The sequence below is a fragment of the Oncorhynchus mykiss genome, chromosome 22 (genome assembly GCF_057628025.1).
Source record: "Oncorhynchus mykiss isolate SJ-2025 chromosome 22, ASM5762802v1, whole genome shotgun sequence".
Taxonomy (NCBI): Eukaryota; Metazoa; Chordata; class Actinopteri; order Salmoniformes; family Salmonidae; genus Oncorhynchus; species Oncorhynchus mykiss.
Genome location: NC_143043.1, coordinates 11,013,552 through 11,038,372, shown reverse-complemented (window position 1 = coordinate 11,038,372; position 24,821 = coordinate 11,013,552). Strand labels below are relative to the sequence as shown.

General features: G+C 44.4%; 2 protein-coding genes and 1 pseudogene across 6 annotated transcripts; 2 read left to right on the top strand and 1 right to left on the bottom strand.

Annotated features, from left to right (window-relative positions):
• Nucleotides 1-1,017: 1,017 nt before the first annotated feature.
• Nucleotides 1,018-13,885, top strand: LOC110501327 (transcription factor Dp-1). Of its 5 annotated transcripts, none has more exons than XM_021578807.3 (13): nucleotides 1,069-1,190; nucleotides 2,045-2,121; nucleotides 3,110-3,188; nucleotides 3,324-3,390; nucleotides 3,785-3,888; nucleotides 7,550-7,671; nucleotides 7,754-7,919; nucleotides 8,533-8,679; nucleotides 10,511-10,579; nucleotides 11,634-11,785; nucleotides 12,205-12,371; nucleotides 12,579-12,660; nucleotides 12,761-13,885. In XM_021578807.3, exons 2-13 carry the CDS (start codon nucleotides 2,075-2,077, stop codon nucleotides 12,897-12,899), a joined length of 1,341 nt encoding a protein of 446 aa, XP_021434482.2. In that variant the 5' UTR covers nucleotides 1,069-1,190; nucleotides 2,045-2,074; the 3' UTR covers nucleotides 12,900-13,885. The 5 variants fall into 5 exon arrangements, with proteins under 5 accessions (XP_021434486.2, XP_021434482.2, XP_021434483.2 ...); XM_021578808.3 differs by having other exon boundaries at nucleotides 1,157-1,231; XM_090215393.1 differs by having other exon boundaries at nucleotides 1,172-1,352.
• A 2,312-nt stretch (nucleotides 13,886-16,197) lies between these two features.
• On the top strand, nucleotides 16,198-19,984 carry LOC110502107 (rhodopsin kinase GRK1-like; annotated as a pseudogene).
• Nucleotides 19,985-20,295: 311 nt separating this feature from the next.
• Nucleotides 20,296-24,322, bottom strand: mettl21cb (methyltransferase 21C, AARS1 lysine b). The gene is made up of 5 exons (XM_021578805.3): nucleotides 24,267-24,322; nucleotides 23,703-23,895; nucleotides 23,171-23,334; nucleotides 22,881-22,998; nucleotides 20,296-22,736 (listed from the first exon to the last, which is right to left on the bottom strand). Exons 2-5 carry the CDS (start codon nucleotides 23,818-23,820, stop codon nucleotides 22,339-22,341), a joined length of 798 nt encoding a protein of 265 aa, XP_021434480.3. The 5' UTR covers nucleotides 23,821-23,895; nucleotides 24,267-24,322; the 3' UTR covers nucleotides 20,296-22,338.
• Nucleotides 24,323-24,821: the final 499 nt, after the last annotated feature.

Here is a 24,821-nt window from a genome sequence, read left to right as displayed (position 1 = left end):
AAAAGGGAAAGGGGGATACCTAGTCAGTTGTACAACTGAAAGCATTCAACTGAAATGTGTCTTCCACATTTAACCCAACTCTGAAACAGAGAGGTGCGGGAGGCTCCCTTAACTCAACATCCACATCTTCGGTGGAATAGTGGGTTAACTGCCTTGCTCAGGGGCAGAACGACAGATTTTTACATTGTCAGCTCGGGGATTCAATCCAGCAATCTTTCTGTTACTGGCTCAACGCTCTAACCACTAGACTGGTTGCGCTGCCATTCTGCCAAATATGGTTGTCAGACTGTGTGTTAAAAAAAATGTCTGTGGTTGTTGTGGTGTACGTGGTTATGCTCATAGGATGACTTTTGAAGGTGAGACCTCACCTTCACAATCAACTTCAACATACAGACCATAGGTACAACACTCACATTCAGATGTAATCAGGAAACTATTTAACTGGTATCAACATGGCATTCAGATAAAAACGTAATGTATTGAGCTGAGCATAAGTTATTCTCAACAGAAAACCAAGAAAGTTCCATAGGTTATTTTCAACACAAACACCACATGCTTATTTTTTAACTAAGCCTTTAGCTGAACAGTCTCATTCTCTCCTCTAAATAGATGTGTTGAATGTTGTGGTTGTAATAAACAATAGACAATTCACAGTTGACTCCCCAATCAACACAGTTCATCATCTGTCACAAGAAAAAAAAAGGATTGGTATGTAAGGGTTCAGGACACTGACGGTGCTGGATGAGGTTTTCTGTGAACACTGATCTAAAGTCAGTGCTGCAACTATCCCCAAAGGTTAAGGTACATATTCAGGGAATATGAGCAGTTCCAAGATCAGTGTGTTTAAGACAGTTGAGCATGTATACCAGATAGGCCCATATATAACTGAACAGATTACTTATTATGACATTGACCTCTGATTTGCGATGTTTTCGAATGGCTTTTCACTGTTACTAGCTGTTACTATTTTTACTCCGTTTTAAATCCCGGAAAAGGCTTCTGAAACGCTGAAAAGCTGGAGACCAATGGGTGAACCCGGGATAGGAGGTCCTAATGCGCGAAGCAATCAGAACGCGCCAAAGGCGTGGCTTTAGCGGCATGGATTGCCTGCGTCATATTGAAGCTATCCAATCCGAAACGTCAGATGTTAGACACCGCCAAGATTGGTTTTCAGACTAGGACGGTGGAAGGTAACAGCTGAACACGAATCTCGAGCTAACGGCTATCAAAGGCAATAGACTTGGGTGTTTATTGATTGAAAGGGGGGAATTTATACATTTGACATTCGAAAGGGATATTTGTCTATCTAGCGATCCCTCCAAAAGATAGGCTATCTGCTTTGTAACTTGGAGGTAACTTGTTATGTTAGCAAGTTAGCTAACCACTTGCTACTGCTAACTAGTGCGTTGACCGCGTTGGCTAGCCAGTTTGCTAACGTTGGCTAATTTACCCAACCGGCTAGAATTGCAAGACTGGTACACCTAGCTATCCATTATGGTTATCAAGCCCACCAGCTGACCATCAAAATATGAATCGCGTTATTGTAGTTAGCCAGTCATAGCTAATATAACTTAGTTACTTTCTCTTGCGCGTTAGTGTCAAGTTATTTTTATGAAATATTTCGTTGTCATTGATGGTTGCAGATGTATTCCTACAATATAACGTTAGTAGGCAAAGTTTTGTCCTAGCCTGCTAGCTAACAGTAATCTTCTAGTCTTTGCCTACCGACCAATTACTACACATACGACAGCTAGCAAACTAGACCATTTCGTTATTTTTTTTTACCATTTACGCCCGAGGCATCCGCGCGCTATTAATGTAATTCATAGTTATTAGCTCGGTGGCTAGCGATGTTACTTGGAAAAGCATCCATTTTGAGATTGAGACATGATGGACCAGAAAGCTGCCTAACTAATTCGTTAAGGTCAAACTATGCATGTAGGCATACCTCAGGCGTGGAGTGTTGAATTGCTTAGAAGCTTAAATTCATTATTTCAGAATCAAGATAATTTGACGTATAGTTTTGTTTCCTGTTTGGCGATAGGGATTTAGACCTCCTCTTCCTCTGTCCTCGATGCCAACAAAACAGCCGTCGAAGAAGCAGACGAAAAGAGTGCACTCGTAAGTGCATATCAAATTAAACCTTTAAATTGTTTGGTAATTCCTTATTGCAAATGCATGTGTTGGCTTTTATTATTATAATGCACGCAGGATATATTTGAATCCGTTTTCTTATAGTTACACAATCTCAATTGCATTTGGAATAGTCTCAAAATGTGCCTCTAAACTAGCTGGCCTGTAATATCACTAACGCTAACGTTAGGTAGGTAGCTTGCTAGCTAGTTAGCATCAGTTTGCCCCTTGAGTTAGCTGTCGCAGAGTGCTGGATAGAAACAAATTCCCATGTAAAAAGTAATTAGCCAGCCAGACAACGTGCATTGTTGTAGCTGGCTAGCAATTTCTGCTCTGCCTCGTAAACTTCGTGGGGAATCTCGGGTCTAGGACGTGGTCAACAACACCTACTAGGCCTTACAGTTTGCATGATAAAAGTTATGGTAAGATATCAGAAATATAAAAATGAGGACGTTTGATAGATATCACAGGTGATCGAACTCATCACTTTGAAATATGCAATCGAAATTGCTTTCCAAAGACAATTTAGTCGGCTAGCAATGTTTTTGTTCAGGCTATAGCGATGTAGCAGGCTAGTGCTTTTGTGCAATATATTGCTTGCATACTAGCGGCCTTGATTTTTGATCAATAATGCAATCTGCTGCCTACCTTTGCAAACATTTCATGTACAATATGCAGTTCGTATACATGTGCAATAGTTCACCTGTGTGACATTCTCATGGCACCCGAGGCCTAACCAACTCGGGAGGGGAGGAATTTCCTGGGTAATGTTTTATTTATGCTCATATATGTTGATCATTTTTTGCTCAATTGCTCCCCATACCAAAGTCGTCCTGCTTTGTCCAATGCATTCTTGGAATTATTCAGGTTAAATGGGTAGTTTCCACAGTGTACTTTTATGCACGGACAGCTAAAAATCCAGCTCTAGTCATTGCATTACACACTCCCCTGCTGTATCATGGTTGTTCTGTTTCAGAGAACTCGTTGGTGACATCAGAGCTTCCCTTTCTTCAGACAGAGCCTTACTTTGTTCCGACAGGATGATGGCCAAAGATGTGAGTCTGATCAGAGACAACCAGATGCAGTATTCTTCCACCTTGGTCCTGGGGGACTTAGACATTTGAGAGATTCAATAGAGACCAGCTGTTGAAATTTTACTGGAGTAGATGTTGATGGTGTCTTCCCCACAGGTTGGTCTGATGGAAACCAATGGAGAACTGAAGGTTTTTATTGACCAGAATCTGAGTCCTAGTAAAGGTGAGCAAAGCACAGTGTTGTGCTCCAGAATACAGATCAGTGTCATTCAAACCTTGTCTATGTCCGGTATATGTCCTCAACTCAACAGCAGGGGGCAATAAGACTACACAGAAGTTTCTCATTTTACTCCCCTCCCAACTTCTGCTAGTCTTATTACTGGTTTCCATGTCAGACAGTGCAGGTGTTCTAAATATCTGTGTACCCGCAAATACATGTTTTCCCTTACTTGGGCCAGTAAGTTTGCATCCCATAGGGCCTCCTGCCTGTTCTCTGTAACCATCTGACTGTTCGCTGTAACCATCTACCTGGGGGAACTGGATATGAAGAGAGGCAGTCATTTTGTTTGGTTCCAGATGACCCTTTTGACCCTAGTGTTTACTCCGCTCTTTCCTAGGTGTCTTGTCTCTGGTTGCTGTCCATCCTGCATCCCTCCCTGTGGCCAAACAACTACTGCCCAAAACACTGGGGCTCTCCAATGTCAACATTGCTCCACACATGGTGAGTGCGTCTGTCTACCTTCACTATTTACCCGAATGGACAGAAATATACTGCAATACGGCAGGGGGGGGGGGGGTGGCAGGGTAGCCTAGCCTAGTGGATAGAGCGTTGGACCAGTAACCGGAAGGTTGCAAGTTCAAACCCCCGAGCTGACCAGGTACAAATCTGTCGTTCTACCCCTGAACAGGCAGTTAATCCACTAGGCCGTCATTGAAAATATGAATGTGTTCTTAACTGACTTGCCTAGTGAAATAAAGGTAAAATAAATAAATAAAAAATACAGTCATATCACAACCACATACTTGATGACAAAGTATTTTATTTTGAGACCGTGTGGTAGATCGCAGGTTAATATTTTCTCTCGCAGACAAGGTAAAAAGAAATGTTGTTCTGCCCCTGAACAAGGCAGTTAACCCTCCATTCCTAGGCCGTCATTGAAAATAAGAATGTGTTCTTAACTGACTTGCTTGGTTAAATAAAGGTTTAAACATAAAAAAATAAAAAGCAAGCTCACCACTTGCGTACACTTGGCCAAAGTGCTTCACAGCTACAATCTATCAGTTTATAGACAAGCACAATCATACTTCATGGTCTCTAAGCCCAAACCATTAGCCTTGTGAGGTGACCGGGGATGAGCTTAAGCTGATCAACCTCTGCAGTCAGCAGGATTACACACCATCCCATTACATACATGAGAATATATACATGGAGGGAATCAGTTTAGGTATCACCTGATGGCCGGCCAGCAGACAATGGAATAGATCACTTACCTGGCCTGCCTCCCGTACTTCATTTGAGCAGGAAGTTCTCTTCACCTCAGAGAAGACTCACTCCACCACAGGCACTTGGTATATTATGAGTCAGCGGCATAATGCTCTTTCCATTTCTTATGGTCTTGGGAGATACACCCACCCATAAAACATTGATATACAAGCAGACACCGTGATATCCAGGGGCACACTCCAACTCTCAGACATGATTTACAAAAGATGCATGGATGCACTGCATGCTCGGGCCGAGGATTCAAGCGTTGTGGGCTTACAACGGCAGTCAAGCTAACATTGGTTAGCTACTTCCAGACACAAATGAGAGAACACCTCACTCTGACCGTTTTACTCGCCATAGCAGAGCTGTTTAGGCAGTTTTCATGTTATCCGGAGCTTTGGTGACTAATTGTGCTGCTGGCAACAATTTAGTTACGTGTTTTTGCTGACGTTTACTGACACCGGCCATATTCAATGGGTGTTGAGCACTTGTAAATTCATCACTTATTCTGCGCTCTGGTACTCAGAGGAGAGTGCTCTGAAATCAGAGTAGATAGCCAGAGCGAATTTACGAATGCACCCGAATGTCCATTGAGAAAGCCCAACGACTATACCACTTAGTTAAGCTAAAAATGATGGGAATAATAGTCAATTATTGTTGTGTAGTTAATTAGTTAGCATATAGTTAATATACTGGCAAGTTTGATGTATTAGTAGGCCAACTAACTTTAGGTAGCTAGCTAACATACCGGTAGATAATTCTGTAGTGATATGCTATATGGTTCATAAGGATAGCTCTAAAATTGTCAGACATAACATGTAAGTTAACCCATTTGAAAAGTCATTACTTTAATACATTGCTTAACATTTGTCGTAATTAGTTAAAGAAATGAATTTGTTTCCGCCCTCGTTGGACTTCGGCTGCATATATTCTTCAAATCTGAAAACGTTGTGAAGCCACACCCATTTCCAGAATTGCATTATGGGCCCTAAAAGCACTGAAATAGTGTCCACTGCTTGTACACTTCGTACACTCCGGGAACTTTTGGCACACTAACTGTATCCATACTATCACCAATAAGCATACTATATACTCAATTTACATCGCAAATAGTATAGTTAGTGCAGTTAGTATGAGTATTTGAACACAGATCATGTGTTCTCTTTTTAAGTGTGTGAATTTGACAGTTTTTCCTGTCCTGCTGAGCATTCAAAATGTAACGAGTACTTTTGGTTTTCAGGGAAAATGTATGGAGTAAAAAGTACAAATATTTTCATTAAGTATGTATTGAAGTAGAAGTTGTCAGAAATATAAATAGTTAAGTACAGATACTCCAAAAAAATGACTTGAGTAGTAGTTTGAAGTATTTTTACTGAAATACTTTACACTGCTGTTTGAGGGGCCGCAGTGGCTTGCCGGTCTGCGTACCCACATCCTCCCCATCTTGACAGTGGAGAGAACAAATTTAAGTTCATTTCTGGCTATGCTACACATTTTGCTATCAGGTGGAGAGAAATGTTTGAATATGTTATCAGTGTGAGCAACAAAATCAATTGGGCTGAACCACAGGTATCAAACTCCTTCCATGGAGGGCCGAGTGTCTTCAGGTTTTAGCTCCTCCCCTTGTACTTGATTGATGAATTTAAGGTGACTAATTAGTAAGGAATTCAAAGGAAAAAATGACAACCTTCAGACACTTGGTCCTCAGTGGAATGAGTTTGACATCCCTGGTCTAAGCCATCGCATTTCACATCATGATTAGGGCTGTGACGGTCATGACTTTTTGGATAACGGTTATTGGCCAGCCAAATGACAGTGATCACTGTAATGACCATTCAAATGAGAAAATATATGACATTAAGACACATTTTCTCCTTCTGCTCCTGACAGCATGTGCTGCAATAGAAATAGATTGAAAGAACAGGTGTCCCCATTAGTCATTTTTTTTAAACAGTTAAGGCTTTTATTTTCATCAAATCAAATGTTATTGCGAGTGTCGCGTAATGCTTGTGCTTCTAGTGCCGACAGTCCAGCAATATCTAACAAGTAATCAAACAATTTTACAACTACCTAATAAACACAAATCTAAGTAAAGGAATGGAATAGGAATATATACATATATATATGGATGCAAATGAGCAGCCTAGGCAAGATGCAATAGATAGTATAAAATACAGTATGTACTATGAGATGAGTAATGCAAGATTTGTAAACATTATTAAAGTGACTAGTGATCCATTTATTTAAGTGGCCAATGATTTCAAGTCTGTATGTATTCTCACTGTTAGTGATGGCTGTTTAACAGTCTGGTGGCCTTGAGATATAAGCTATTTTTCAGTCTCTTGGTCCCAGCTTTGATGCACCTGTACTGACCTCGCCTTCTGGATGGTAGCGGGGTGAACAGGCAGTGGCTCGGGTGTTTCTTGTCCTTGATGATCTTTTTGGCCTTCCTGTGACATCGGGTGCTGTTGGAAGGTGGTTTGCCCCCGGTGCTGTGCAGACCCGCACCACCCCCTGGAGAGCCCTGCGGTTGTGGGCAGTGCCGTTGCCGTACCAGGCATGCTCTTAATTGTGCATCTGTACAAATGTGTAAGGGTTTTAGGTGACAAGCCGAATTAAGATCTTCATCTGGTAACACTGTTATAGAGTAACTGTGCCAGCCCTAATCACAATGTCGTCACCGTTGACGATGGCTGTCGATCATCGTTGATAGACAATGCAATCGTAATGTCGCCCAACCCTACACTAAACTTTTCAATTATATATGACTATGATGGTCTGTTTATATTGATGTGTGTTGTAGGTGTATGTAAAAAAAAAAATTACTCTTTTGGATTATAAAGCTTCTAGTACTCTAAAACTGAATTGGTTGAGCTCTTACCCCCTCCCCCTGTAGGTTATTGGTACGCCCCAGAGGCCCAGTGTTTCCAGTGCCATACTGGTGAACAGCCCTCACACACCCAGCTCCCAGTTCCTCACACAGAGCCAGCCGGCCGACGCGTCGCCTTGGTCATCGGGGTGAGTTTAGTTGATTTATTCTGTGTGATATGCCAGTGTAGTCTAGAAGTATATAGCTGTGTTTAACCACCTTTGTCCACAGGAAGCGTGGTAAGAAGGGGGAGAAGAATGGCAAGGGCCTGAGGCATTTCTCCATGAAGGTGTGTGAGAAGGTGCAAAAGAAGGGTGTCACCTCGTACAATGAGGTGGCAGACGAGCTGGTGGCGGAGTTCAGCGCTGCAGACAACCACATCTCCCCCAACGACTCTGTGAGTTTTGCAGCTGTATGCACAATGCACAGGGCTCTTCCTCAAAACATCCTGGGGAAGTCTTTGACTTCACTTTCTCTGAGACATAATTCTCTGTGACATCAGACATTGTCTGAATTCCTAATTATGCCATCACACTGTCAGACAGAATTCTCCGTTGTTGCATCACTCTTAAAACTCCTCTGACAGAACTCCTCGTTATGACATCACTCTCTGACAACCATCACGTTTTTCAGCCTTACTCTTAGAAAATCTCTATGACATCACAATTTCAGACACAACAAACCTACTTAGGAAATTAAGTTATGACATGGAGGTCTTCCTCGAGCCTAATTTATGTCCGCTACTTTTGCTTTTGGTGTTCGGACTTCAAACATCAGCTGCCATCCTCAGTGTTCCGCTTCATCCACCTCCTTGTAAAGTCCGAAAGAGATTTCGGAGTGCGGACTGAAGCGGATGTTTTCGCTCATGCTAAAACGGAAGTAGTAAATTAGGCTTTAGCACACTGGTTTCATTATGAAAAAATCCACATGATCATTATGACACCAAACCCAATGGAAGCGCTCTGCACACACAGGAGTCAGAGATGAACCCCTTCCCCCTCTCCTTGTAGCATGTGTATGACCAGAAGAACATCCGACGGCGTGTGTACGACGCGCTCAACGTGCTCATGGCCATGAACATCATCTCTAAAGAGAAGAAAGAGATCAAGTGGATTGGTCTGCCCACCAACTCGGCCCAGGAATGCCAGAACCTAGAGGTGAGTCTAATATATATATACACTGAACAAAAATATAAACTAAACATGTAAAATGTTGGTCCCATAATTCACGAGCGGAAATAAAATATCCCCCAAATGTTCCATACACACACAGTTTATTTCTCTCAAATGTTGTGCACAAATTGTACATCTCTGTTAGTATTTCTTATTTGCCAAAATAATCCATCTACCTGATAGTTGTTGCAAATCAAGAAGCTGATTAAACAGTATGATCGTTACACAGGTGCACCTTGTGCTGGGGACAATAAAAGCCCACTCTTAAATGTGCAGTTGTCACACAACACAATGTCACAGAGGTCTCCAGTTTTGAGAGACCGTGCATTTGGCATGCTCACTGCAGGAATATGCAGAGCTGTTGCCAGAGAATTGAATGTTTGTTTCTCTACAATAAGCCTCAAGTTGTTTTAGAGAATTTGGCAGTATGACCAACTGGCCTTACAACCGCAGACCACGTGAATGGCGACGTGTGGGAGAGCTGTTTGCTGATGTCAACGTTGTGAACAGAGTGTCCCATGGTGGCGGTGAGGTTATAGTTTAAGCTACGGACAACAAACGCAATTGCATTTTATCAATGGCAATTTGAATGCACAAAGATACAGTGATGAGATCCTGAGGCCAATTTTCCTGCCACCATCACCTCATGTTTCAGCATGATAATGCACAGCTCCATGTCGCAATGATCTGACTGTAATTTCTGGAAGCTGAAAATGTTCCAGTTCTTCTATGGCCTGCATACTCACCAGACATGTCACCCGTTGAGCATGTTTGGAATGCTCTGGATTGATTTCCAGTTCCCGTCAATATCCAGCAGCTTTGCACAGCCATTGAAGTGGGACAACATTTTACAGGCCACACTCAGCAGCCTGATCAACTGTATGCGAAGGATGTGTCACGCTGCATGAGGCAAATGGTGGTCACACCAGATACTAACTGATTTTCTGATCCACTCCCCTACCTTTTTATTAATTGACCAAAAGATGCATATCTGTATTCCCAGTCATGTGAAATCCATAGATTAGGGTCTAATTTATTTATTTAAGTGGATTGATTTCCTTATGAACTGTAACTCAGTAAAATCTTTTTAATTGCATGTTGCTTTTTTATTTTTGTTCAGTGTAAATGCACCGTGCATTCAGAAAGTATTCAGACCCGTTAACTTTTTCCACATTTTGTTACTTAACAGCCTTATTTACAATGAATGCCTACCGGGGAACAGTGAGTTAACTGCCTTGTTCAGGACAGAACAACAGATTATTTCATTGTCAGCTCGGGGATTCAATCCAGCAACCTTTTCAGTTACTGGCCCAACGCTCTAACCACTAGGCAACCTGCCACCCCCTCTTCTTGGGTTTGATGCTACAAGCTTGGCAAACCTGTATTTAGGTAGTTTATCCAGTTCTCTGCAGATCCTCTCAAGCTCTATCGGGTTGGATGGGGAAGACTCGATGCTGTAACTCAATACTGTAATCGCTGCCAAATGTGCTAAAACAAAATACTGAGTAAAGGGTCTGAATACTTATGCAAATGTAATATTTCAGCTAATTCTTTTAATAGACATTTGCAAAAATGTCTAAACCAGTTTTTTTCTGTCATTATGGGGTATTGTGTGTAGATTGAGGAGAAAAAAACGATTTAATCCACTTTAGAATATGGCTGTTACGTAACAAATGTGGAATAAGTCAAGGGGTCTGAGTACTTTCAGAAAGCACTGTGTATATACACACACCTGGTACACCATGAACTCTCTTCTCCCTCACCCCCTCTTTTCTAATGCGCTCTCACACCCTGGCTGTGTTCTGCTCTTCTGTAGGTGGAGAGACAAAGGCGACTGGAGAGAATCAAGCAGAAGCAGTCACAACTCCAAGAGCTTATATTACAGGTGATCAGCTTCCCTCCTGTTACAGGACTAGCTTCCCTCCTGTTACAGGACTAGCTTGCCTCCTGTTACAGGACTAGCTTGCCTCCTGCTACAGGACTAGCTTGCCTCTTGCTACAGGGCTAGCTTGCCTCTTGCTACAGGACTAGCTTGCCTCCTGCTACAGGACTAGCTTGCCTCCTGCTACAGGACTAGCTTGCCTCCTGCTACAGGACTAGCTTGCCTCCTGCTACAGGACTAGCTTGCCTCCTGCTACAGGACTAGCTTGCCTCCTGCTACAGGACTAGCTTGCCTCCTGCTACAGGACTAGCTTGCCTCCTGCTACAGGACTAGCTTGCCTCCTGCTACAGGACTAGCTTGCCTCCTGCTACAGGACTAGCTTGCCTCCTGCTACAGGACTAGCTTGCCTCCTGCTACAGGACTAGCTTGCCTCCTGCTACAGGACTAGCTTGCCTCCTGCTACAGGACTAGCTTGCCTCCTGCTACAGGACTAGCTTGCCTCCTGCTACAGGACTAGCTTGCCTCCTGCTACAGGACTAGCTTGCCTCCTGCTACAGGACTAGCTTGCCTCCTGCTACAGGACTAGCTTGCCTCCTGCTACAGGACTAGCTTGCCTCCTGCTACAGGACTAGCTTGCCTCCTGCTACAGGACTAGCTTGCCTCATCGACAACAATACAATCACTGATAAAGGCAAGCATATACAAGACCACAGGTTGTCTTAAAGGGGAGATCAGCAGTTGCTGCATACATTTTTTAGACTTAAATTAATACGTACCCATTGATTCTTTAAGAATATACCTTAGGAATGCCCCAATAGTTTAGCTGAACTGCCGTACCCCATCAGAATCCAAAATATAAGCCTGTTTTACTGGTTAAAAAAACTCTAATTTTAATATGTCCATGCATCCATAGCTTTGTCTTGTTGTTATTTTTCTCGTGCCCCATCCCTCAGCTTTCTACCGAAACAACAGTGGTGGGGACAATGCTTTATTGTTTCAACTGCCGATTGGCACTTTAACATTGTTCTAATGTTCTATCCATGATCCTCTCCTGCAGCAAATAGCCTTTAAGAACCTGGTGCAGCGGAACCGACAGACGGAACAGCAGACCAACAGACCTCCGCCCCCCAACTCTCTCATCCACCTCCCCTTCATCATTGTCAACACTAGCAAGAAGACTGTCATCGACTGCAGCATCTCCAACGACAAGTGAGTGACTGTAATATTTGAGTGTCTGTGTAAATTGATCATCAACTTAATTCATGTAGACATTTTTATTTTGTCCCACAGAATTTTCACCAAATAGATTTTCATGTAAATGGACCATTTAAAATGTAAATTTATCAGACTCTTATCCAATGTGACTGGAGGAGGGGAGCAATTAGCGTTAAGTGCCTTACTCAAGGGCACATTGACAGATTTTTCACCTAGTCAGCTCAGGGATTCGAACCAACTACCTTTCGGTTACTGCGCCAATGCTCCTAACCGCTAGGCTACCTGCCGCCCCCCAATAAAGTATCGTATTGAGGCAATGGCAACACCCCGCTCAAGTTTTTCCAGGATTGAATGTTTTCATTCATGTTTTAACCATGCCATTATATTCACCTCTTTACTTTCCTTCTCTTCAGGTTTGAGTACCTGTTCAACTTTGACAGCATGTTTGAGATCCACGACGACATTGAGGTGCTGAAGCGTATGGGCATGGCCTGTGGCCTGGAGGTGGGCAAGTGTTCCCCGGAGGACCTGAAGGTGGCACGTAGCCTGGTGCCCAAAGCCCTGGAGCCTTACGTCACAGGTCAGAGACCATAGGGGTCAGGGTTCATAGTGCATGCTTAAATTTCAGCCATAGGTCAAGTCATTGAGCTACACATGATCCTTATCAAAGTAAGTGAGATTAATTGGGCATGAAATACTCAAACATGTTGCTAATTCGGGGTAGATTGGTCCTGTTTGGTTCTCTCTAAGGTATATATGTGAACGTGTGTACTACTGTCTCAAACAGAGATGGCCCAGGGCCCCATCAGTAACGTCTACATCACTGGAGGATCCTCCACCAACGGGGGGCGCCATCACGGCCAGGGCAGGTGAGTCTCTCTCTCCTCTACTGTTGCCCTAGTCAGGGTGTTCTATAGCACGTTCACATAAAAATATGGTAACTCTTCCTTTACCTCTCTCTCTCTGTAGTGACAGTGGTGCAGATGGTACCCTGGCCTCCAGCTCTAATGACTCTCACTACAGTGGCTCCCGTGTTGAGACCCCTGTGTCGTACATGGGGGATGATGACGAGGAGGATGACTATGATGAGAATGACGATGAAGATTAACCTCCTGCCACTCCACGCATTTCTCATCTCCAACATGCAGTCTGTCTCTGCATCTCTCTCTGTATCGCTTTCTCTCAAGGGCGTTGAAGAATGTTTGAGTATGGAGGCTGTGCAACCCTCTTCTCAGAGCGGGATCCTGAATCACATGATAGCCAATGGCTCTCTGGGAAGTGTAGTTTATGGCTTTGGCACTGCTGCGTCCTTTCTGTGTATTATCACCCTCTTCTTGGCAAGCCATCCCACCCGAGAATAAAGCTACAACAAAAAATCTTCCAGCCAACTCATTGCTGTTGGAGAATGTATAGTGTTCCTTGTGTGTGAAATAGTTATCTTTATTATGTTTTGATTACGTTGGAGAGACTCAATGGTGAACCACTGTTTCAAGATGGCTGCCAGTGTAACTGCACCAGACCGCTGGCTCAGAGACATTCACTGGATCCAAAATGGCTGATTTAGTTGCCACAACGCCCTAAGAAAGATTGAGACTGCCCTTTTGAAAGTGTGGACACTATTTTGTTACACCTCCCCTCCCCTGCTATTTGTGGCATTGATTTCAAGCAGAGCATTTGTATCTGCTCCCCACCGTTCTGTAGGCAGCTGCTTTTCTGGTCCTTGTTTTTGGAGCGTTTTAGCAGCGACTCAATCCCTCAGACCCTGTCACACCGTGGTAGTGTTTACAAATGACTGGCACCAGCGAAGAAAATAACTCCTACCCACGCTAACTATAGGACAATGTTAGGCTTTGTTTGTGAGATGTAAACGGATCCTGTGAAGATTGTAGTTTATAGCATCCTTTACAGGTCAGTGGCGGAAGGAAGGCCTGGACATGATCGATGTATCAAATATGTGGGTTGTGTAGGTCTCTATGGACTCACTTCCAAGATCTCCTTTTTCAAACTGAACAACCCATGTACTGATTCTTCCAAAATACCTTTTCTGTAATCTAATATAAGTTTGAAAATTAAATATAGAGAATGTTTTAACAAGTTGACTTCAGTGAGTGTTTTGTGCTTTTTTATAACTTCTAATCTGAAATGCAGTTGGGTGGTATTTTCTCAAATGTGTCAAACATATTAAATCCAATGGGAAATCTGTGTTAATTGACTTGCAGTTTAATTGACTGCGTTATGATAATGGTGCCCAGGGTGACTATCCTGAGCGAAATGGCAAGTGTCGTCACTGACATTTTCAACCTCTCCTTGTCCTGGTCTGTAATACCAACATGTTTTAAGCAGACCACCATAGTGCCTGTGCCCAAGAACACGAAGGTAACCTGCCTAAATGACTACCGACCCGTAGGACTCACGTCTTTAGCCATGAAGTGCTTTGAAAGGCTGGTCATGGCTCACATCAACATCCCGGAAACCCTAGACCCACTCCAATTTGCATACTGCCCCAACAGATCCACAGATGATGCAGTCTCTATTGCACTCCGCACTGCCCTTTCCCACCTGGACTAAAGGAACACCTATGTGAGAGTGCTATTCATTGACTACAGCTCAGCATTCAACACCATAGTGCCCTCCAAGCTCAACACTAAGCTAAGGACACTGGGACTAAACACCTCCCTCTGCAACTGGATCCTGGACTTCCAGACGGGCTGCCCCCAGGTGGTAAGGGTAAGTAACAACACTTTCGCCACACTGATCTTCAACACGGGCCCCTCAGGGGTGCGTGCTCAGTCACCTCCTGTACTCCATGTTCACTCATGACTGCACGGCCAGGCACGACTCCAACACCATTAAGTTTGCAGTTGACACAACAGTGGTAGGCCTGATCACCGACGACGAGACAGCCTATAGGGAGGTCAGAGACCTGGCCGTGTGGTGCCAAGACAACTTCTCCCTCAATGTGATCAAGACAAAGGAGATGATTGTGGACTACAGGAAAAAGAGGACTGAGCAGGCCCCCATTCTCATCGACAGGGCTGCAGTGGAGCAGGTTGAGAGCTTGAAGTTCCTTGGTGTCCATATCACCAACAAACTAACATGGTCCAAGCACCCCAAGACAGTTGTGAAGAGGGAACAACAACACCTATTCCCCCTCAGGAGACTGAAAAGATTTGGCATGGGTCCTCAGATCCTCGACAGTTTCTACAGCTGCACCATCGAGAGCATGGTTGCATCACTGCCTTGTCAATTGCTCTGCCTCCGACCGCTGAGCACTACAGAGGGTAGTGAGTACGGCCCAGTACATCACTGGGGCCAAGCTTCCTGCCATCTAGGACCTCTACCAGGCAGTGTCAGGGGGTCCTAAAAATTGTCAGACTCCAGCCACCCTAGCCATAGACTGTTCTCTCTACTACCGCACGGCAAGAGGTACCGGAGCTTCAAGTCTAGGTCCGAGAGGCTTCTAAACAGCTTCTACCCTCAAGCCATTAAAGACTCCTGAACACCTAATCAAATGGCTACCCAGGCTATTTGCATTGTCCCCCCTCCCCCTTTTACACCACTGCTACTCATCTATGCATAGTCACTTTAATGACTTTACATGTACATATTGCCTCAACTAACCCGTGCCCCACACGTTGACTCTGTACCAGTACCTCCCTGTATATAGTCTCGCTATTGTTATTTTACTGCTGCTCTTTAATTACCGTAATTTCTTATTCTTAGACATATTTTTTTTTAACTGCGTTGTTGGTTAGGGGCTCGTAAGTAAGCATTTCACTGTAAGGTTGTATTCGGCGCATGTGAATAATACAATTTTATTTTATTTGAATGTGTGAGCGATATGATGGAAGAATTGAGGGCTAGAGGGAGCCATAACCATGTTGCTGTCACCTATCTGAACCTTTCATTTCCGAGGGCTAGGAGCCTTTCCGAAGGGTCCAGAGTTGTCCATTTTAGACTGTGCATGTCCCCCCCTATACTGTGCTGCACCACTGCTTCTTGTTCTTTAGATAACAGGTGCTACTCCAGCCACAGTGACTGAATACATTATCAGCTTGGGCTCACTCTCAGCCTGTGGTATTAGGGAGTTAGTGGATAAAGGCATTACTGTCTGAAGGGTGTTGAGTCAGGTGTGTGTGTGTGTGTGTGAGAGAGACCGATAAAGCGCTCAGGAAGTATGCCTTGGGACATGAGGAGGATCTTCTTGTGTCCTCTGTCCTGCTGAAGGCACTGATCTTTCTCCTTCCTGTCGCTCCCTCTGTTCATCTTACCCTTTTCTAATCCTCCCTTTCTCTAACACCTTTTATTACTCTCACATTTGAACTTCTTTATCTCACTCTTCTCACCCTATCTCTCCTTCACCATGCTCTCTGAGTGCTGCAGGCAGCCCCTCTCCCTCCATTGCCATGGATTTGGGCAGCCTGACCACGGTGGTTGCCAACTCAACCTACATCAATGCCCGTGGCAGCTTCGATGGCTCAAACCTAGCGGCTTTGTCTGACAAGTACCCCACCTGCCTCAAGCTGCCCCACATCAGTGTGTGAGGGCATCCAGGAAACCCTGGACCTGGCCTTCTAGTCAGTCTGCGTGGAGCAGCCCATTGGCAAACACCTCTTCCGCGTGTTCCTTGAGGCTGCTCCCGAATTCATGGTCCTTGCCGCCTGTGGCTGGTACGACTTAGCAGAAGGCTCAGACCGGGCCCAGAAGGCGTTCAGTATCGTCCAGCGCTACCTGCAGGCTCTACTGTCCCTTTCTGACACCGGAGACGGTGAACCCCCTGCAGGGGCCTGGGGACGGCCTCTTTGCCCAAACACTGACCTCAGTACTGGGCTACCTCTAGGATGCTCCCTCCACCTTTTTCCTGGAAAGCATGTTCCTGAAGAGGTTCCTTCAGTGGAGGGAGGGGAGGTTCAGAGAGGTGTCTGCCTGTCAGATGAAGGCCACAGGGAATATGTATGCCTGCATGAAGCTCAACAAGAAGAGGCTGAAGAAGAGGAAAGGCTATGAGGTGTGAGTGAGTGTCTTTGGTATGCCCCACCTGAACTGTAGTCTAGTCTCCTGATGTTTACTGTAGTTGTGGTCCCCAACCTTTTGAGTCAAGATCACTTATGCAGTCAAAAAGCAAGCTGAGATCTACAGCTAAAATTTTTTTTAACAAACTAATAAAAACAGTTATGTAAGAATGAGGTTTGTGCAGTAGCCCTAATACCTTATCACAGCATATTGGCTATATGCCTGGCCTGACAATATTGTTCTTCTTCTATACAGACCATATTTCAAAACTCGAGCTTTGATGACAAAATAGATCAGTTGGTGCAGCACTTGCGAGGCAAAGCTGAGCATAAATTGAAATAATTTTCAAATGTTATTTTATTTTACTGGACTAATTGCGTCTGATGGTCATGGTGCGTTCAAGACAACTGGGAACTCCAGGAAAAAAAAGTTAAAATCGTGATGTTAGTGAACTTCAGGTCGAAGCTCTGGAAAGATGCCGGAGTTTCTGATTTGGATGACTCCTCAAAACGACTTCCCCCAGTCGGATCTCATTTATTTCCGAGTTCCCAGTTGTCATTAACGCTCGGAAGTTGGAGATTTCCGAGTTTCCAGTTGTTTTGAACACGGCATTAGTCTCAACGGAGAGAGCAGCTGAGGTTACGCATCTCACGGGCCCTGCTCTCTCTTAGACTGACCAGAGAAAGGGTCCACCTGATGGCGAAACTCAATTTGCACCGCATCTGCCTCAGGCACAAATTAATGTTGTTCCCACGATTTGAGCAAGTGAAATACTCCTCGATATTAAAGTAGACACGACGAGCTGGTAATACTAATAAAAACGCTTGGCTACCCATTCCTTGCAGTTGCAGCGCGAGTGGAAGTAGAGAGAAGTGCGTTTTGTAATAGTGTTGAATAGAACTTAGACATGAACTCACTCATAAAAACAGAAGCTCTTTGCTGTATTTTTGACAGTCTCTCTTTGGTCATGGTTTTAAAACGTATTAAATCTCACGTAGGCTAGTATCAAACTTTGTGGCCAGGGTCGTGGAAGCTGTAGGTACGGTGATTTGCGCTGTCTGATTGGCCAGCGCAGTAGCCGCAGTTCTCGTCCCGCAGGTAGGCTGAGTTCGTCTTTTCAGACACAATAAATGGTTCAAAATGGGAACACTGCTTCCCCTGTTCACAGGACTTCCGAATCAAGAGCACCTACCAGCAACTCGGGGGAAAAAAGGTCGCAAGCCTTTGTGTCTTTTATCATGGGCTTTTCTACAGAAATGTTTGGTGATCGACTAGGAAGGAGTGCCTTGAAGGTTGTCCAGTCAATCGGTGACCACTGCTGTAGTTGATGTGTGAGAGAGAAGATACTATCTAAAGGGGGAACTTAGTTAATTAGAGCACAGTATGCTTCTGTAGACTATTAATGCTAGATCAGAATAGGATTGTAAACACAATGACTAATGACATGGAGGGTAGTGCTACAGTGTCTCTGCTACAGTGTCTCTGTGACTGTTAGAACCCCCTTATCTGGAGTGGAAATGGTTATGTTCATGGAAGCAGTTTTGATGTAGGCTACAGTACCTGTTCTCCAGTAAGTGATGAGGAGATAATGGTCTTAATCACTTTAGCCTCTGTCTTGGCCCTCTGTATTATACATTGTCATGTTTGTCCCCCTCCTCTGCTTTAGGGGGCGATGGTGGAGAAGAGGATCCTTGCCAGGGTTCACAGTCACTTCAACGTGTTGCTGGCCTAGAATACTCTGTCTGGTTATGACCATCATGAATGGAGGTGACCTGAAGTAAACGCATGCACAAAGCACATACCCACACACACTGCAGGAACTATCCTATTGGTTGTTTCTTGTAATAGATCTGTAACATGTTTGTTCTCGTACTGCCCCAGATACCACATCTACCTGATAGATGAGAACAACCCAGGGTTTGAGGAGCCCAGAACCTGTTTCTATTCTGCTCCGATCATCCAGGGCATGGAGCACCTCCACCAGAAGAGCATCCTCTACAGAGACCTCAAACCTGAGAACGTCCTCCTGGATAATGAAGCTACACACTGAGATAGTTATGTACACACACACACACACACGTTTGTGTGACGTGATGCTCTGTGATGCGATGTTGTCCTTGGGTAATGTGCGTATCTCTGACCTGGGTCTGGTGGTTGAACTAAAAGTGGACCAGACAAATAGTGAAGGCTATGCTGGAACTCCAGGTCAGTCTCACCTGCCCGACCTCATTATCTCACAATGGGTCTCACGTTTAGTGTCTCCAAGAAGCGCCACTCTGTCTCTTGTGACTGACCTTTAACCTTTGACCTCTACCCCAAGGGTTTAATTGCCCCGGAGCTGCTGAAGGGGGAGAAGTATGACACCTCAGTAGACTATTTCGCTGTTTGAGTTCATGGCCGCCAAGAACCCGTTTAGGGAACAAGGGTAGAAGGTAACCCACTCTATCCTGCCTCCCTTTCATGTCTTAACTCTTCAAACTGATGAGTGTGAAGGCTAATCCGTTTAATTCAGAGGTCTCCAATTCTGGTCATGTTGTAAAGCCACTGGAGTCTGAAGGCTTTTGTTCCATCTCGGCACTATCACACCTGTTTATCATTCTTCATTCATAGACGATGATTATTTGAGTCAGGTGTGTTAGTGCAGGGCTGGAACAAAATCCTGTACACCCAGTAGCTCTCTTGGTCCAGAGTTGGTTTATGACTTTAATGTAATGTCTTTAACCTGCAGTCGTCTTCTGGTCAGGTGGGAAGGAAGAGCTGAAGGAGCGTATCATGACTGGGACGGTGGTCTTCCCGGAGACATTCAGTGAGAACAGCAAGTCCATCTGCTCCGGGCTGCTGGAGAAACAGGTTGACCAGAGACTATGCTTCAAGAACGGCGCCTGTGACGAGATCAGGGCACACCCTATTGAAAACCTGTGTGGTGCGCTGAAGAGGAGAGTCCACAAGCGAGGACCAAGGACTCTGAAGGATCTGAAGAGTTTCTGTATGGAGGAATGGTCTTAATTCTGTCTTCTCAAACATTATAGGAGACTCAGAGCTGTTATCGTGCCAAAGGGAGGGTGCACAAAGTACTAAGTGCAGGGGTGCCAATAATTGTGACAATTTTTTTTCATGAAATAATTATTTCATGATTTTATTTTCTTTGAAAATGTTTAACTCAAAGGATAGATTCATATGATATTTTAAGTGTAAGATCAAGCTGATAAACAACAATGACATTTTTCACAGCCATTTTTGTTCATATTTACCTAAGATGCCAATATTTAATGAGGGCACTGTATATAAAAATGAGTGTTTAGCTTCTTATTAAACTAGTCTGTTTTCATATTTAGTGGAAAAGTGTTTGACCGTAGTCGTATATGGAGGTGATACTGTCTTGTAGATTTTTGACACTAACTTTATACAGTAACTTTCAATATACATGTATCTGTGGTGATGCCAATGCAGACCCTGGAGTATGGAGAAAGGAACACATTTTTCACACTGTATTGCAAAGCAAATTTATTAACAAAACATTTGTCACTATCAAATACAGTGCCTTGCGAAAGGCCCCCTTGAACTTTGCAACCTTTTGCCACATTTCAGGCTTCAAACATAAAGATATAAAAATGTATTTTTTTGTGAAGAATCAACAACAAGTGGGACACAATCATGAAGTGGAACGACATTTATTGGATATTTCAAACTTTTTTAACAAATCAAAAACAGAAAAATTGGGCGTGCAAAATTATTCAGCCCCCTTAAGTTAATACTTTGTAGCGCCACCTATTGCTGCGACTACAGCTGTAAGTCGCTTGGGGTATGTCTATCAGTTTTGCACATCGAGAGACTGACATTTTTTCCCATTCCTCCTTGCAAAACAGCTCGAGCTCAGTGAGGTTGGATGGAGAGCATTTGTGAACAGCAGTTTTCAGTTCTTTCCACAGATTCTCGATTGGATTCAGGTCTGGACTTTGACTTGGCCATTCTAACACCTGGATATGTTTATTTTTGAACCATTCCATTGTAGATTTTGCTTTATGTTTTGGATCATTGTCTTGTTGGAAGACAAATCTCCGTCCCAGTCTCATGTCTTTTGCAGACTCCATCAGGTTTTCTTCCAGAATGGTCCTGTATTTGGCTCCATCCATCTTCCCATCAATTTTAACCATCTTCCCTGTCCCTGCTGAAGAAAAGCAGGCCCAAACCCCAATGCTGCCACCACCATGTTTGACAGTGGGGATGGTGTGTTCAGCTGTGTTGCTTTTACGCCAAACATTACGTTTTGCATTGTTGCCAAAAAGTTTTATTTTGGTTTCATCTGACCAGAGCACCTTCTTCCACATGTTTGGTGTGTCTCCCAGGTGGCTTGTGGCAAACTTTAAACAACACTTTTTATGGATATCTTTAAGCAATGGCTTTCTTCTTGCCACTCTTCCATAAAGGCCAGATTTGTGCAATATACGACTGATTGCTGTCCTATGGACAGAGTCTCCCACCTCAGCTGTAGATCTCTGCAGTTCATCCAGAGTGATCATGGGCCTCTTGGCTGCATCTCTGATCAGTCTTCTCCTTGTATGAGCTGAAAGTTTAGAGGGACGGCCAGGTCTTGGTAGATTTGCAGTGGTCTGATACTCCTTCCATTTCAATATTATCGCTTGCACAGTGCTCCTTGGGATGTTTAAAGCTTGGGAAATCTTTTTGTATCCAAATCCGGCTTTAAACTTCTTCACAACAGTATCTCGGACCTGCCTGGTGTGTTCCTTGTTCTTCATGATGCTCTCTGCGCTTTTAACGGACCTCTGAGACTATCACAGTGCAGGTGCATTTATACGGAGACTTGATTACACACAGGTGGATTGTATTTATCATCATTAGTCATTTAGGTCAACATTGGATCATTCAGAGGTCCTCACTGAACTTCTGGAGAGAGTTTGCTGCACTGAAAGTAAAGGGGCTGAATAATTTTGCACGCCCAACTTTTCAGTTTTTGATTTGTTAAAGTTTGAAATATCCAATAAATGTCGTTCCACTTCATGATTGTGTCCCACTTGTTGTTGATTCTTCACAAAAAAATACAGTTTTATATCTTTATGTTTGAAGCCTGAAATGTGGCAAAAGGTCGCAAAGTTCAAGGGGGCCGAATACTTTCGCAAGGCACTGTATATGAAGAAAAAAAAACACTTATCTACCAGTTTTTTGAAAAGTCACATGGAGTTTCTGCATGACACATTGTAAATATAATGTAGCTCACAGGAATGTCATTGAAACACAGAATCAGCTTTTGTTGTCTGTCTAATATGCTGATGAGGTGAATGTACCCATCCCGAGGATGACTTAGCACCACAGAATGGGCTCCAGGCAGTCCGTTCTCAGTAGTGAGCTAGTGAGCTCCTGTTTCATCCATGGTGGAGAACAACCTCCATCTCTTCTATTTCTCACCTCTTTTCCTTGAGTCTAGCTCCTATCCTCCCTGGTCTCTCCATCCCTCTTTCTCCTTAATTTCTCACTATCCCCTCCATGTCTATCCTCTCTCCCCCCTTTCCTCCCTCTCACTCCCGTGCAGTGGCCTTATAGATCCTCACGTCCCCCTCCTTCAGCTCTGTCAGTAGTGTCGTACTAAAACAACTCTCAAAGCTCTCCTTGAACCTCAGGTCTGACTGAAACCTCACCTTATTGGCCCACAGGAGCGTGGTGCCACTTGCTGGTCTGCAGAAGTGGCGCATGGTCGCCAGCAGCTCCTCCAGGTAGTCGTGGTGATACACCACATCGGCTGCCAGAACATAGTCGTAGCGACAGGAAGTGCAGGGGAAGTCTCTCTCGAGGTCTTGACCCCAGGTGAGGGCCCTCACCTGGGGCGTGTAGCGGCAGCGGCTCTTGGAGTTACGAGAGAGGTTAAAGGTCAGGTTGGGAAGGATTTCGGGCAGGTCGGTGGCCGTTACCCAGGCTCCTGGAAAACAGGACACAAGGGAACAATCAGCCAGTCAATCAGTCTATCAAACCATGTTACCAACTGACCGACTCACCCAGTAGACTGGCCAGTGGCTACTATACAGTTAGGCAGACTGACTAAGAGACTGAAGGACAGACTCACCCAGTAGACTCGCCACAATAGACAGTAAGCCTGTGCCTGCCCCGATCTCCAGAACTGCTTTATCCAGGAGATTCACCTGCTGCCGGTTATTCTCCAGGAACTGACTTAGAGCTACCGCCTACACACACACACAATCATCATCATCATCACTACGATCAACTATCGCACAATGATTGTTAGTAAATCCAGATCAGTCAATATGAATTAAGTGCACTGCGTTTACATTTTTCCTTGTAAAAATGGGTTTCTATCATCATATTCCATTGTTGGTGTGCATCTGTAGAACTCACCCCCGGCCAGATGAGGGCGCCGTAGGAGTCCATAGACTCTCGGATGCAGATTTCATGACCAGCGATGAAGAAGGACTCTTTTCCCAGGGTGTAGTAAACACTGGGCTCCCAGACGTTCAGTCTGTCCAACGCCTCCCTGGCCATCTGCTTACGGTCAGACACCACTGTAGAGAACAGGACCACAATACAACCAGGAATTCTACTCCACACTGGATGGCCAACATTTTAATAATCACTACTACAGTACACAGGGTCACAAAATAAGACTGACCATTACACACAACCACAGATCGAACAATGAGACAGATGTTTCACAGGATGTATAAATCTGAAGCATCCGGGTGGCATTTCCACACACCACCAAATTTGGTGATGAGAGGAAGCCAATTGGCTGGCAGTGGGAGAAGTAGTAGTCATCAGCAAAGTCCGTGCTAGTAGCAAAAGTGTGAGTCTTAGTTTGCATTTTCTTCTACACTAGATCACAGTCACCATTCCTTACTGTTAAGGTTAGGAAACCACTGCTTGCCTTCACCTGCTGTTCCATGTTCCATTGTATCTTCTTCTTCCCTGTTCTCACCAGGCTCTCCATCTGTCCTTTCCTTCTTGGGAACCTCCTGGTCAGACTGTTTGGCTGTAGAGGAGGTCTCCATCGCCACCTTGTGCTTGGACTGGGCAATGGTGAGTCCGCTGCTCCCCTATCTCCCCTGGGTCTGCTTGTCTGGGTTCTGGCCCAGAGAAATACTTATTTATAACCAACCGTCAGCAGCATGCCACTCCCGCTCTGAAAGGGAATACATCACCGACCTCCCTCAGCTCCATGCTCTTACAGTTTATCTTCTCCACACATACAATCACCAGACTTCACATCAAAACATTGTTCGCTAAGACGGTGTTTGTAAGTATCAGAATGGAGCATCAATAATACAAGTAAGTTATAATGTAACAAGGCTTTTACAGACACGTTAATCTCCACATACTAATGTCCAGGAAGCTTGCAGATTCATAGACTCATGCTCCAGAGAAATTAATAAAGCTGAATGAAATTGAACAGAATGCGTGAGATAAGATGGGATGATGTATGATATGTAATACAGACCTGTGTGAGGTGGTGGTCTCTTTCTCTGTCTTTGTGACTGACCTTCTGCATCCTGTGTTTTATAGCTGGCCAGCATCCCTTTAAATATGTCCCCAAAACACTGAGCTATAATTACGGAAGGGAGGGAACGTCAGACTAAGCTAGTATGATAGAGTGACAGTCAGAGAGAACGGGAGACAGATATGCTGCCTAAAGCCAGACCCCCACTTTGACTAAAGCCCTCTCCACTGTTCACTGATCCCACTGACATGGAGCCAAGTGAAGTCACCCTTTTCAGAGATGTTTATGTGTGTGTTCCACAGGAGGTTGATGGCACCTTAATTGGGGAGGACGTGCTCACGGTATTGGCCGGAGCAGAATCAGTGGACTGGTATCAAATACATGGTTTCCAGGTGTTTGATGCCATTCTATTTGTACCGTTCCAGCCATTATTATGAGTCGTCCTTCCCTCAGCAGCCTCCACTGGTGTGTGTGTGTCCAGGTTAGTGTAGAACCTAAGTGGAGGATAACTTTCTGCTAGTCTAAATGAAACAGCGGACTTGGCAACACAGTGCC